Genomic DNA, 13,216 nt, shown 5'->3' on the forward strand with positions numbered 1-13,216 from the left:
GCCTGCCGGGCCACTCCCCCCGGGGCCAGCCGGTTACACCCCCTGCTGCTGCTTTGGAGGCTCTAGGCCTCGGCTGTAAAATGGGGTGATGACACGCAGCCGTCTAGTCAGCGTGCGGGACTGTCGTGGGTTCCACTCGGCCCCAGAGGCGTCCCTGTCCTGGTCCCCGGAGCTGGGACGCGTGCCCTCCCGCAGCAGAGGGGACCTGGTCGAGGCCCGGTGGGGGGGGTGACCCTGCGTCCTCTCCAGGTCCCCTCGCCCAGGCTCGCCACATCCGGTGACCGCCGTTGTATGTGCGTGACACCAGAGGCCGTGAGGACCCCCAGCACCCCCGGGGGGCCCACACTCATCCAGTCTCCAGGCCCGGCCGCCCGCTGCGCCCCTGGCGAGGTGTCGTGGCGAGGGACGTGCTGGGCCCCTCCACGGGCACCAGGGCAGCCCCGGGCTCCAGGTGGGAACAACCATGGCCGGCGCCAGGCCCCACTTCCCCACCCAACCCCCAGACGCCCTCTCCTGCTGCGTCCTCCACGCTGCGCGGGAAGCCTGTCCACCTGGCGTGCACGCGGCGAGGACTCCGGGCTCAGCAGAGCCTCTGCAAGGGGACCCCTGTGTCCCAGAGGCGCCCCCAGGCCCTGCCGCTCGTGCCCCGCCCCCGTGCCCATGGAAGCCTCTGCCCGGCGGCCCCGAATCCATGTGCTCCGGTCACCAGGACTGTGGTTACTGTGACCCCGAATCGCCAGATCTAACCCCGCACCCCCCGGCCCATCGGAACATGAGCACCACGGCGTGGGGGCCTTTGTCCCCGTCACGCTCTCCCCTCCGGCTCCTGCCAGAAGCTGTATACAGCAGGCACTCGGTAAATGCAGCAAAGGCAGCAGCAAGCAGAGGGCTTCCGGGGCACAGGCCCACCCTGGGTCCTGACAGCCCCGAGGTCCGTGCCAGGGCGGCTTGACGTGGGACAGACCCGGTTCGGGTGGAGAGCCAGCGCCTGCCCCCCCAGGGCCGCCTGGGCACTGCGGGAAGCTCCCCGCACCTGCGCCGTGGGCAGAGGGTGGGTAAACCGAGGCACAGGGCCGGCAGGTGGCCCCAGGCGGGCCCCTTGAGCCGCTCCTCCCCTCACCTCCCTGCTTCCTGGCCCCGGGTGCAGGGAGGACCACGGACAGCCCCGCGGCAGCAGTCACCCCACTTCCCCGACTTCCCCGAAGCCGCGGTGCAGAACTGGGCGTTGCCGTGGGGCCTGGCCGACCTCCGGCCACAGGCCACAGCCAGTTTCCCCCTTCCTGGCCGTTGGGGGGGGCCTGTCCTGCTGAGCTGTGGAGGGAGCCGCCCGCCTGCCACCGCCATGGGGCCCGGGGCAGGGGCCCTGGGCCGCCTGCTGCTCACCGTGCCTCTGGCCCTCGCGCTGTCCACGGGGCCCCCGGGTGAGACCCCCGACCTGTGCGGCCGCTCGGCCCTCTGGGTCACTCTCTGCCCCTCTCGTCGTGGGGACTGGGGACGGGGCCAGGCTCCAGGGGTCCAGACCCTTCTCCCGCACTCGGGGACCCCCTCTGGGCCCCTGGCTCCAGCCGCTCTCTGCCCGCGCCCCCCGCCCCCGCCCCCACCCCAAGGGCTCCAGCCGACCCCTCCCAGTGCCTTTTTCCTGCCCGATCCTGATGCGCTCCCGCCCGCCTGCAGGCTCCTGGGGCGCCCGGATCATCGGGGGCCACGAGGTGACGCCCCACTCCCGGCCCTACATGGTGTCCGTGAAGTTTGGCGGCCAGCACCAGTGTGGGGGCTTCCTGCTGCGGGCCCGCTGGGTGGTCTCGGCCGCCCACTGCTTCAGCGACAGGTGGGTGCACCCGGGGCCGCGCCGCCGCCGCCTCCTCCGCCGGGGCGGTTGGGGGGGCAAGACAAGCGCGCGGGCAGCGACGAGGGCCCACGTCCACCCTGAGGATGCCGCAGAGTAGCTGCGGGCGAGAGCAGGGGACGCGTTGGCGGCCACCTTGTCCCTGAGGCGTGAGGCAGGACCAACCTACGCATCACGTCGTGCCCAGAACCTCCGTTAACGTGAACGTCGGGCCATAGGCCGCAGGCGGAGATGGAGGCCCGGGCTCGCTCTCAAGCCCCTCCCCTTGCAGGGACCCCCGCATGGGCCTGGTGGTGCTGGGGGCTCACGTCCTGCGCACCTGGGAGCCGACGCAGCAGGTGTTCGGCATCTCGGCCGTCATCAGGCACCCGGACTACCAGCCGGCAACCCACGCCAATGACATCTGTCTGCTGCAGGTGAGCCGGGGGCGGGCGTGTGTTTTAGGAACAGCTGCAGGGACCCTGCGAGCTCCCAAGTCAGGTCAGCTCTGACCTCTGCCCTCCGTGCCCCCCACGCTCTCCCCGCAGCCCCGCAGGCTCGCACCCCCGCCCCCCTCCAGGGCAGCTCCCCGCAGACACCGCCCGTCCCTCCGTCCACCTGTCCAATGTCCAGCACCACTGACGACTGCGTGCTGCCTCCTCCGGGAGGACAGGGACTGCCACCCCCGCGCACATGCAGACCCGGGGTTCAGAACACGGGAGCTCCGGGCAGGAAGCAGCTCCCCCCGTAAGCCGGGCGTCCTCCTGCCCACACAGGGTGCATCCCTCCTGGTGGAGGCCGCCTCCACACTCCCGCTCAGGCCCGGGCCCCCTGGGACCTCCGTTTTGAGGAGAAAACACCTCAGACCTGCTCTCCAAATGCGGAGAAAACAGGGAATGGAACCCCAATGTGGTGGGAACAGGCCCCTGCGCACGGGGCGGCGAGGGTGTCGCGTTCTCTCTGCGAAATGAAAAGGGGGCAGCAAGTGCCCAGGCCGGCCTGCAGATTCTGCTGGAAAACCGGGAAGTTCTGGCCCTCCCATCCGCTGATGCAGCCGGGGAAACCGAGGCCGGGGGGAGCCTGAGAACCAACACCAGGGCCCAAGTTGCACATCCCATGAGCACTGATGGAGCGCCCGCTGTGTGCTGGGCACTGGGGGCACAGACACGAACAAACAGCCCTGGAGGGTGCCCTTAGAGCCGCCCGTCCCTGCTGGGTCGACGGGCCCTGACGGGGGCACACTAGAGCCCAGAGGAGGCTCCTGTTGCGCCGCGGGAGGAGTCTAGGAGGGCTCCCCGGGGGAGGTGACATCTAAGCCGAGACCTCAGGGCTGGATGGGAAAGGGGTTCCAGCGGGAGGGCGGGGGCACCGGGGAATGACGGTAAATTCACTCTGGCCGTGAGCCCGGATGCATTGACCCAGGACAGTGGGGAGCCCCGGAGGGCTCACAGGCAAGGGCGAGGCTGAGCGGGCAGGGAACACAAGGCCAAGAAAGGCCCGGGTGTCGTGATGGGTAAACCGAGGCAGGAAGCCCGGGGGCGGCTGGGGGCAAGCCCTGAACCGGCGCTCTCCCTGCAGCTGAACGGCTCTGCCACCCTGGGTCCGGCCGTGGGGCTGCTGCCGCTGCCTCGCAGGGACGCCAGGCCCCTCAAGGTGGGGGCGCGGTGCCGGGTGGCCGGCTGGGGCTCCGTATCTGACTTCGAGGACCTGCCGCCAGGGCTGATGGAGGCTGAGGTCCGCGTGCTGGGCCTGGACGCCTGCAACGGCTCCTGGAGGGGCCAGCTCAGCCCGGCCATGCTCTGCACGCGCAGCGGGGACCGCCGGCGCCGCGGCTTCTGCTCGGTAAGACGCCGCCTCGGCCCGGCCTGCGGGGCTACGAGGAGACCGCGGCCAGGGAGGGCCGGGGCCGGGCTGGGGCCTGGGAACGCAGCCCAGCTCCCCCGTGACCAGGTGAGGCCCCCTCGGCGCACACAGCCCCGCAGACGTGTGCGTGCACACCGGAAGCGCTGAGTGGGGGCCGTAACAGGTCCCAGGACGTGGAAAAGCCCGAGACCAGAGCCGTCTCGGTTCAACTTCCAGAACAACCCGGAAGGCCCTGGGCTCACAAGCAAGGGCAAGGAGGGCAGACCGGAGGGTGGGAGCCACAGGCTCGCGGCCCCTGAAGGGTTTTGCGGCGGGGAGGGTCCTGGCCATACGGGCACCTTCCGGGAACGAGGCCCAGACGTGCGGCCGTGACCTTGCCTTCCCCCCCCGACCCCCAGGCAGACTCCGGGGGGCCCCTGGTGTGCAGGAACCGGGCCCACGGCCTCGTGTCCTTCTCCGGACTCTGGTGCGGCGACCCCAGGACCCCCGATGTGTACACGCAGGTGTCTGCCTTCGTGAGCTGGATATGGGATGTGGTTCGAGGGCCCAGCGGCCCCCCTCCCCAGGCCCCGGGGTCCCTGCGGGAGCTCCCTGACCCACAGCGGGCCTGGCTACAGAAGTGAGATGGCCAAGGAGCCCCGGGGAGGCCCGGCGTGTACGGGGCGGGGGCTGCGGTAGGAGAGGGCTCGGCTTCCAAACACAAAGGGCCAAAACGACCAAATAAAACATTAACTGAATAACCAGACACGACGGTTCACCTCCGGGGTCCGTCCACGGCCCTTTGAGCTGCTCTTTCCACTCAGCGTGGCTGAGGGTCTGCTTGGCCGCTGCCTCCCTGCATGACCAGGAGCCACTTGCTCAGGTTCGTCATCTGGCCCGTTGGCTTCAGGCCCCAGGCCCCCTCACCTCCGTCCCCACACTGACCCTTCTGGGCCTACCCACCCCGACCCCCAGCCTGCGGTCAGGGCCCCCTGGGCACGCCACTCCTCCAGCCTCCAGCTCATCACAACCACGTACAGATGGGGAGGCCAAGGCGGGACGGGGTCCCAGGGTGGCCTGGCTCCACGCGAAGTCCCTTCTCGACCCCAAAAAGTGCTTGGAACAAACTGCCCGGCAAGCAGCAAGTGCGGGGGGGGGGTGAGTGCCAGCTGCTGATCGTTGCCTTATTATTACTAATTGTATCATTTCTGTTATCACACCCTCAACCCTCCGGGCCAGTCCTCCGTGTCTGCAGCCTAAACTGGGGGAAGCCCTGGAGGGGCCCTAAGCTATCCCAACTCCCTCTTCCATCTCCTGCCCTAGAAAGGCTTCCTCTCCCAACCCCCACCCCGCTCCACACATCACCTTCCTCAGCCGTCTCCCCGGCTGCTGCCCGCTGCCCAGAGGTGGACACCGAGGCCCAGAGCCGGAGGGGGTCTCCCTCCGCTCACCGCAGCCCCCCAGGAGGGGAGCAGAGTCCCAGAGAGAGAGAGGCAAACCCAGGCTCGGACACTCCAGAGTGGAGTCTTTATTTCTTTGGTGAGGCAGGACCCCAGGGTGGGGAGGGGGCCTTGTCGGGGGCTCCGGGGAGCCCATTAATTACTCAAGGGCACTTTTCGGGAAGTCACAGGTAAGGCACTTCTGAGGGGCGAGGATAAGATGAGCACCACTGGCCCCTGCGCGGCTCACCCGGACTCGGGCAGCCGGGCTCCTGCCCGTGGGGCCCCCACGCGTGGCCTGGGCCTTCGGTGTGCGTGCAGACATGGGGAGGTGACACCTGCCAACACCCCACACGAGGCCCAGGGCCATCACCCGCCTGGTGTCAAGCCTCCTGAGCTGGCAGGTGGGTGAGGAGGGTCCAGGCGGGGGCTGAGCTTAGGGGCTCGGCCATGGCGAGTCTTGTGGGACTGAGGGTTCTGGTCTGGACCTCACCTGTGGTCGGGCAGCAAGCAGGAGGGCTGGCGCCTGGACACACGGCTCCAGGAGGCAGGGGGGTGGTGGGCGCATACACCCTGCATGAGCCAGGGGGTGGGCAGGGGCTGGTGGCCCCGCAGGGTCCCGCCCTAACTGCTTGGGGCACCACTGGACATAATGCCCTGCTCCAGGCTGATGCTGGCTGGACGCCGTGTCAGGGGACACGGAGAGTGTCCCTCCCCTCAACCGGCCCCAAGGACACGCTGGGCGCACCTGGGACACTGAGGCCACGGGGGAGTCCTTGTCGACTGGGGCCTGGGTGGGTTCTGAGGCTCATACACGGGGCTGCGGACCCCTCCTCGCCCCATCTGCGGCCTAGAGGGCTGCAGGGCTGCTTCAGCCACTGCTGGCCGGGGGACCCCCACCCTCTCCGCGGTGATGATAACTAAGTTACCCCCCAGGGCAGATGCAGGGGGTCCTCCTGGGCAGCACCCCACCCCCAGCCACACCCGCAGGCCTCCTTCCCCCAATCCTTCCAGGATATTGTCTGGGGGCTCCCGGACCCCCCCTGGCTGGTCCCGGTCCAGGCTCTGGGGAGCGTCTGTGGGACATAAATTAGACTCGGCTGCGGCAATAAATAAAACGGGGAGGCCTTGAACGCCAGGCCCAAGCCGGCCCCACAGGCTCACACGAAGTTCTCCTCCTCCTCCGACTCTGCATCCTCTGCATCCGACGGCTCAGGGGCGCCTGCAGAGTGGAAGGGAGCAGAGGAGACATGGGGGCGCGCGGAGGGGCGGGACGCCGGACCCCGCTGCTCCCCGCTCCGCGCCGCACCTGCACAGCTGCCCGGGTGGCGCACTCCGATGGAGCGGCCCAGGAAGCAGGTGGCCTGGCGGAGGTGGCACGAGGACATGTAGGTGACGTTGTTGTTGCCGCAGAGCTCCTGGCCGGGGCTGGAGGGCGCGGGACAGGGCGCCGCGCGACACACCACGCAGTGGGCGCTGCCGGTCTGGTCCACCACGCACGACTGCGGCCGCGGGCACAGGACGTGGGTGCACGACTCTGCGAGCGGGGCGCGGGAGCCGGTCAGGGGCCGGCGCAGGCCCCGCCCCCCGGGTTCCCCCTGCAGGCCCCGCCCTCGCAGGCCCCAACCCCCGCAGGCCCCGCCCCCGGGTTCCCCCTGCAGGCCCCGCCCTCGCAGGCCCCGCCCCTTAGGTTCGCCCCGCGGGTTTTCCCTTAGGCCCCGCCCCCGCCCCTCAGGCCCCGCCCCTCAGGCCCCGCCCCGCGGTCCCCCCCCGCAGGCCCCGACTCCCGCCCCCCGCCCCTCAGGTCCCCCCCCGCGGGTTCTCCCTTAGGCCCCGCCCCCGGCCCACAGGCCCCGCCCCAGGCCCCGCCCCGCGGTCCCCCCCGCAGGCCCCGCCTCCCGCCCCTCAGGTCCCCCCCGCGGGTTCTCCCTTAGGCCCCGCCCCCAGCCCTCAGGCCCCGCCCCCCGTAGGCTCCACCCCGCGGGGGTCCCCCCCGCAGGCCCCGCCCCGCAGGTAGCCACGCCCCTTCCGCGCCGCGCCCGCCCCGGGTCACGCACCCTTGCCTCCCGCCCCACGTGAGCCCCGGCCCTGCCTCCCCGCAGCCCCACCCCGCTCTTCCTCGCCCGGACCCCGCCGCGCGGTCTCCGCCCCCCGCCCCACGTACTGCGGCAGCGGCCCGGGTACATGACGCGCAGGTCCGGGTGGCCGCGGCAGCGCGCGGCGCGCAGCTCGCACTCGTCGCGGTAGGTGGCGCCGTCCGAGCCGCAGACCTGCAGGCGCGCCGGGAGCCCCGCGCAGTCGGGCGCGCACTCGCAGCGCGGGCGGCCCCCCTGCATGCGGCACGCCTTGCCGGGGCCGCACTCCACGCCCTCGCACGAATCTGCGGACACAGGGCGCGCGTCGGGGCGGGTCCGCGGAGCCCGCGGCGCCCCCGGGTCGGGCGCACGGTTCCCGCGGGGGCGGGGGCGGGGGCGGGGTCTCCGCCTGGAATCCGGGGGCGCGGGGACGAGCTCCAGCGTCCGGTCCCGCTCGCCGGCGTCTGTTCCCGGATTGACGCCCGGTTATGGGGAGGCGGCGGGGAGGGGAGGGGGCTGCACCAGCGGTCCCTGCGCGGGCCCGGGGTCGGGGTCACCAACCCGCCCAACCCCAGGACGCGCTTGGCGCTCACTTCCTGGGGAGGGGGCTCCCCCCTGCCTACTTTCTCGGGCAGGTTAACAGGTCTGGCCAGGGCAAGCCTCCCCGTGGGGTCTCCGCCGCCCCCCCCACCCCGGGCCCCCGGACCCACTAATGGGCCGCCCATCTCACAGCCACCCCCCAGGTGATGCCACGGTCAGCATTTTACCAAAAGGAGAAACCGAGGCCCCGTCACAGCTGTGAGCGGAGGATGAAAACTCCAGGCCCCAGATGGACGCCCCCCTCCCTTCTGTTGCTGTGGACCTGGAGGCCCGACCCAGCTCTTGAGTTCAGCCTCAGTTTCCCTGTGTGTAAAGTGAGGCTGACTGGGGGAGCACGAGCGTAATGCGCCTGTGCGGATGCCCCCAGGTCACCCCTGCCAGGGCACGTGGGCTGCACCTGGGCACCTCCCACGCTGCTGCCCACACACATCTGGAAACGCTACCCCTGGGTGGCTTCACAGGCGGAGCGGAAGTGGGAGAACTGAGTTGCCTTTCCCAAGGCCAGATGGGGGGTGACCTGGACCTCGTCTTGCCCGGCCCAGGCATTCTGTGAAGTCTGTCCTCCCAGAACCCCGGGGGTGGGGGGGCGGGTGGGGGGTGGAGGGAGCCAGGGCACACAGCAGTGAGTCCAAGACCACCCAGCCAGGCCAATCAGGGATTAATCACATCCCAGTGGCCAGCTGGGCCCTCAGCTGCAGCCTCCTCCCTGCCCCGGCCCCACCCACCAGGGCCGGATCCCATACTTTCTCCAGCTGGTACCCAGCACCCTAATGCCCACCTCCTTCAAGCCATGCCCTCACACCACCTCTGGGCCCCTGCAGCTTCGGCCGTGACCTGAGGGGCCTGGGAGGGTCCCCGTCCCCTTCTCCAGGGCAGAGAATACGTCTTGGCTTATTACTTCGTTCACTCTGCCCTCAAAGAGCTCCTAGTCTGAAGGAGGCAGCTGAGAGCAGGGTCCAGAGGCACATGCTCGCTAAACATGCGTGTGTGGTCCCCCCACGGGTCCCTGAAATCTGTGGAGTTGTGGGCACAGTAAGTGTTCGGGAACGCTGACTGTGGGGTCACAAGCCCAAGCGGCCAGTTGGGAACCCCCCCCTCCAGGAGGTAGGTGTGAGTCGCGTGTCCTCCTCCCAGGTGGGGCGCAGGTGGGAAGTCACCCAGGCAGAGCCCTCGGCGTGAGCAGGGGCCTGGAGGCTGGAAACCAGGCCGGGGGGTCCTCAGCATCTTCCTGACTCCTCAGCTGAGGGAGGCTGAGGCCCGGGCTCCTGCAGTCCCCAGCCCCTCTCTGACCCCGGATGCGCTGCACAGACGCTCCTCCCGGCAGCCTCGACCTCCTCTGCCTACCCCCGAGGGGGGAGAGCCTTCTCACTTGTCCCATGGGGCCCCCGGCCTGCTGCTGACGCCCACGGGCTCACCTTTGCAGGGGAGGCAGTGGACGAGGCCCAGGAAGCCCAGAAGGCTGATCTTGTTCCCCGGGTGAGTGAAGTTGGACCAGGCGGTGTCGATGTTGCTGGAGGCGCAACACTCCGCTTGGCTCACGTCAGTCTTGAGCACCAGGCTGCAGGTGGCCTCTCGGCCCTGCTGGAGCCAGCACACGCCACCTGTGGACGCGGAGGACAGTTACTAGGCACTAGAGGTGCCCCCGTGTGGCACTCCCGGCTCCCAGGCCCTGACCTTCCACCCCGCTCCCCGCCCTTGGGGTGTATACAGTTGGTGCTCCGTCATGACAGCAGGGATGATGTGCTCCCGAGATCTGCGCGGGTGACCTGCGCGGGTGCTCGCGTCCCAGGTCAGCCCAGGTCCTGGCGACCCTTCTGGGATTCCGCCTCTCTGAGCCACAACCCCCACTCGTGGTGGGAAGCGCTCCCCACCTTCCTGCTTCCAGGCCCCCAGGCCCAGGCCTGGCATCCTGCCCGACCAGTCAAACACCCAGAGCTGGACGTGTCAGGGTCAGCGGGCCCCGGGGCGCCTCTCCGCCTCTGCCCTCTGTCTAGACAGCGCCCGAGGGCACGCAGAGCCCCCCTCGCCTGGCAGCCCCCCCTTGCCTGGCCCGCCTCTTACTCACTCCAACTTGGGAACATTCCCCTTGCATGAGCTCACCATCTCCCTGGGGACACGGCCTTCGGGGAGGGGGCTCGGCTCTCCCCCTCGAGCGGGGCTGGGGTGGGGCTGCGGGTGGGGCGGGGAGGCAGATGGCCCTCGGTTCCTTCACCCTTACACGGGGGCCGGAGTGGCCGTGGCCCCCCTGCCAGAGGGCTCCCTGGTTCCCGGCACCAGCTCGGAACTCAGCACCTTGGCACTCCTCTTACACACCGAGAAACTGAGGCGGGAGGGAGTGGGGGACAGATGCGTCGCCTGGCGTCCCCCGACAAGTGGGAGGCGTGGGATTCCCACAGCCCCGGTGCCTCAGCAAACCGGGGGAGGATCTGAGACCTCGGGTGGGGGTCCCGGGTCCAGCCACCCCGCCCTGCCTGTCTGCGGCTTGAGGGCTTCAGGGCTCACGTGCTGCAAGCCCGAATCCTGACTTTGCCACTCACAAGCTGTGTGACCCTGTGCCTCGGTTTCCCCATCTGTTAAATGGGCGTGATGAGAGCGCACACCCGTCGCTGGGCCGTTCCGCGCTTTCAAGGGGGAGGAGGTAGACAGTCAGCGCTCAATGCATGCAGCGGCGTTGTGCCTCCTACTCCGGACAGTTGTGAAAGAGCCACATCTGCCTGCTGACCCGCGGGTGACCCTCCTCGGGCTGGGGGAGGGGAGCCCCGGCCGCCCGCCGCGCCCCCGCGCCCCCGCGCCCCCGACAGCGCCGCGCGCGCATTCCGGGCAGCCCACGTGGGTGGCCCACCCCGCCCGCCCCTTCCGGCCGCCCCACTCACCGGGCGCGGGGTCCCCCGAGCCCACGGAGCCCACGAAGCCCACGGCCCAAGCCAGGGCCCCCCAGGGCAGCGGCCACAGCGGGCCCGGCGCCCCGGGACGCATGGCGGACGCAGAGACGGCGGCGGCCCCGGCGGGACGCGCGGGCGGCGGGCAGGGCGCGGCGGCACCGACTTCCCAGCGCGGCGGCGGGCGCTCCCTATAAAGTCCCGCTGGCCGCGGGCGGGGCGGGGCCGGGCCGGGGCGGGGCGCGGGGCGGGTGGCGCCCGGTGTGTGCAGGCGCGGCCCGGGCGCCCCGAGGGCAGCTGCGGCGGGGCCTGGGCCGCGGGGAGGCTCCCCGGGACCCGGACGCCCACACCCCCGGGGGCGGGGACCGCGGTGACCCCCCCCCACCCGCCCCGGACGCCCGGGCTTTGCGCCTGCAGGACGGTGACGTCGGGCACCCGCGCCCCCGGGAGACCCGCGTCCCGGAGGCCACAGCGGGGCCCTGTGCACGTGCTGCCCTCGGGGGTCCAGGGAGCCACCAGGGGCTGGCGCAGGCTGGCAGTACCCGGCAGCCGCAGAAACCACACACACAGGTGGACAAAGGAACGTGTCACTTCAAGGAACGGCTGATGCTTTCCGGAAAATAAAAAATATTGGGAGCAACGAGGTATGGCGGGGCAACGATGGTCCCAGGTCACCCCCCTCCGTATTCCCCGTATTCCTCCCCCTGCCCCCCACAGGTGTGGAAGCCAGAGCTCCTCGCGGCCACAGACCCCACAGACCTAATGCAGGAGAGCCGCCCCCAGAAGATGCCAAGCGCCCTCCTCCGTCTCAGCCGCTCGGCCTGACCCCCAGGTTCCTGCCTGGTGGCCCCGGGGGAGGACGCCCAGCTGTCTTGGCCTGTCCTTGGCCTCTGACTGTGGAGGGGATCCTCGCTGCTAGGGAATGAGGCAGGGATGGGACCCAAGTTCTCAGCGAGGGTGTGCAAGAGCTGGACGTTGTGACCTTGGCCGAGACCTGACCCTGCCGCGGCCCCGCCGCCCCAGCCTGGGCTCTGCAAACCAAAGGGTTATTGTCAGCCGGGCGTGGGTTCGAAACTGAGGATGGTTGCCAGCAGCCTCTGCCCCCAGCCTGGCACGTCACACACCCCCCCCACCCAGAGGCCATGTGCTGGGCGACCTAGAGCAAGGCACTGGCCCTCTCTGGGGAGCCCTCTTTCCATGCCCCCCTCTCCACCCTGGACTGGCCTCAGCCTCACCCCCTGCAGCCTACTTCCCACCTTGCTCCTCCCCAGCTCAGACATTCACCATGACTCCCCAGGGCCCCAGGCTTCACTCCTCCAGACCCCCCAGAAAGCAGTCCCTCATGGGGACCAATCAGCGTCCTGATGGAGGATGCCATACCCAGGGCAGAGGGGGGAGGTCGAGGCCGACTTCTCAGGGAAGGAGCTCGGACATTCACCGTGACATTTAAATGTCACATTGGACCGAGCAATGGTGGGGCAGGGGGTGTGGGAACAGAAGCGGTAGGATGTTTGGGCCGCAGGTAAGAGAGAGCCCACCTGGAAGGTTTGGATGGGCAGGTGGCCCCGGACGACGCAGGTGGAATCAGAGGAGCGCTGCGCAGAGAGCGTTTCCCTCCGCGACCCGGGAGATGTCCGTGACCTGCCGTCGCCGGGTGTGAAGGTAGAGGAAGGGGCCTCGAGCCAGAGAATGTGAGTAACCTCCAGAGGCTGGAAAAGCTTAAGTCAGAGAAAGACAAATGCCATAGGGCGTCACTCGTCTGTGGAATTTAAGAAACAAAACAGACGGACATAGGGGAAGGGAAAAAAGAGAGAGGGATGCAAACCATAAAAGACTTTTTTTAAGAAGGCTCCGTGCCCAACGTGGGGCTTGAACTCCAACCCGAGACCAGGAGTCGCGTGCTCTTCTGACTGAGCCCGCCGGCGCCCCAACAGACTCTTAACTCGGGGAGTAGTTGGTGGAGGGAGGTGGTGGGTGACGGGCATGACGGAGGGCACTTGCTGGGGCGCCGGGGGGGGGGTCAGCGGGTGAAGCAGCTGACTTGGGCTCAGGTCATGAACCCAAGGACCTGGGATCCAGTCCCGGGTTGGGCTCCGCAGGGAGGGGGCTTGGGATCCTCTCTCTCTCTGCTTTTCCCCCCAACGCGTACACTTATTTTCTCTCTCTCAAATAAAGAAATAAAATCTTCCAAAAAAATTTTTTAAATAGAAGCTGGAAAAGCAAGGAATAGACCCCCCTCCCCGACCCCCGAGACACCAAAAGGAAGGCAACTGCACCGATACATTTAGTTCAGAGACCCATGTTGGACTTCTGATCTCTAGGACTAGAGAAGAACAATCTGTTGTTTTTTTGTATTAAAGATTTTATTGAAAAAAAAAAAAGATGTTATTTATTTATTCACGAGAGAGGCAGGGACACAGGGAGAAGCAGGCTCCTCGCAGGGAGCCCGATGTGGGACGCCCTGGGCTGAAGGTGGCGCTAAGCCGCTGAGGCCCCCCCCCCCCCCCCCGGGCATCCCCAATCTGTGTTGTTTTAAGCCACTGAGTTTGGGGCAAT

At 68.9% G+C, this 13,216-nt stretch overlaps 2 protein-coding genes and 2 long non-coding RNA genes across 5 annotated transcripts; 3 read left to right on the top strand and 1 right to left on the bottom strand.

Annotated features, from left to right (window-relative positions):
* The first annotated feature begins 463 nt into the window (after window positions 1-463).
* Window positions 464-4,433, top strand: PRSS57 (serine protease 57). The gene is made up of 6 exons (XM_077860865.1): window positions 464-856; window positions 1,148-1,421; window positions 1,675-1,828; window positions 2,118-2,262; window positions 3,404-3,667; window positions 4,087-4,433. The coding sequence occupies exons 1-6, from the start codon at window positions 464-466 to the stop codon at window positions 4,309-4,311; spliced, it is 1,455 nt and encodes a 484-aa protein (XP_077716991.1). The 3' UTR covers window positions 4,312-4,433.
* A 734-nt stretch (window positions 4,434-5,167) lies between these two features.
* Window positions 5,168-10,819, bottom strand: FSTL3 (follistatin like 3). Of its 2 annotated transcripts, none has more exons than XM_077860791.1 (5): window positions 10,655-10,819; window positions 9,197-9,382; window positions 7,271-7,486; window positions 6,416-6,643; window positions 5,168-6,328 (listed from the first exon to the last, which is right to left on the bottom strand). In XM_077860791.1, exons 1-5 carry the CDS (start codon window positions 10,755-10,757, stop codon window positions 6,267-6,269), a joined length of 795 nt encoding a protein of 264 aa, XP_077716917.1. In that variant the 5' UTR covers window positions 10,758-10,819; the 3' UTR covers window positions 5,168-6,266. The 2 variants fall into 2 exon arrangements, with proteins under 2 accessions (XP_077716917.1, XP_077716918.1); XM_077860792.1 differs by lacking the exon at window positions 10,655-10,819 and adding an exon at window positions 9,653-9,832.
* On the top strand, window positions 7,210-9,398 carry LOC144291026 (uncharacterized). The gene is made up of 2 exons (XR_013358466.1): window positions 7,210-8,813; window positions 8,916-9,398. It is a non-coding gene; the product is annotated as an uncharacterized LOC144291026 (long non-coding RNA).
* A 118-nt stretch (window positions 10,820-10,937) lies between the features above and the next one.
* LOC144291025 (uncharacterized) lies at window positions 10,938-13,035 on the top strand. Its single transcript, XR_013358465.1, has 3 exons — window positions 10,938-11,304; window positions 11,378-12,351; window positions 12,869-13,035. It is a non-coding gene; the product is annotated as an uncharacterized LOC144291025 (long non-coding RNA).
* Window positions 13,036-13,216: the final 181 nt, after the last annotated feature.

The sequence above is a fragment of the Canis aureus genome, chromosome 19, assembly GCF_053574225.1.
Source record: "Canis aureus isolate CA01 chromosome 19, VMU_Caureus_v.1.0, whole genome shotgun sequence".
NCBI classification, from domain to species: domain Eukaryota; kingdom Metazoa; phylum Chordata; class Mammalia; order Carnivora; family Canidae; genus Canis; species Canis aureus.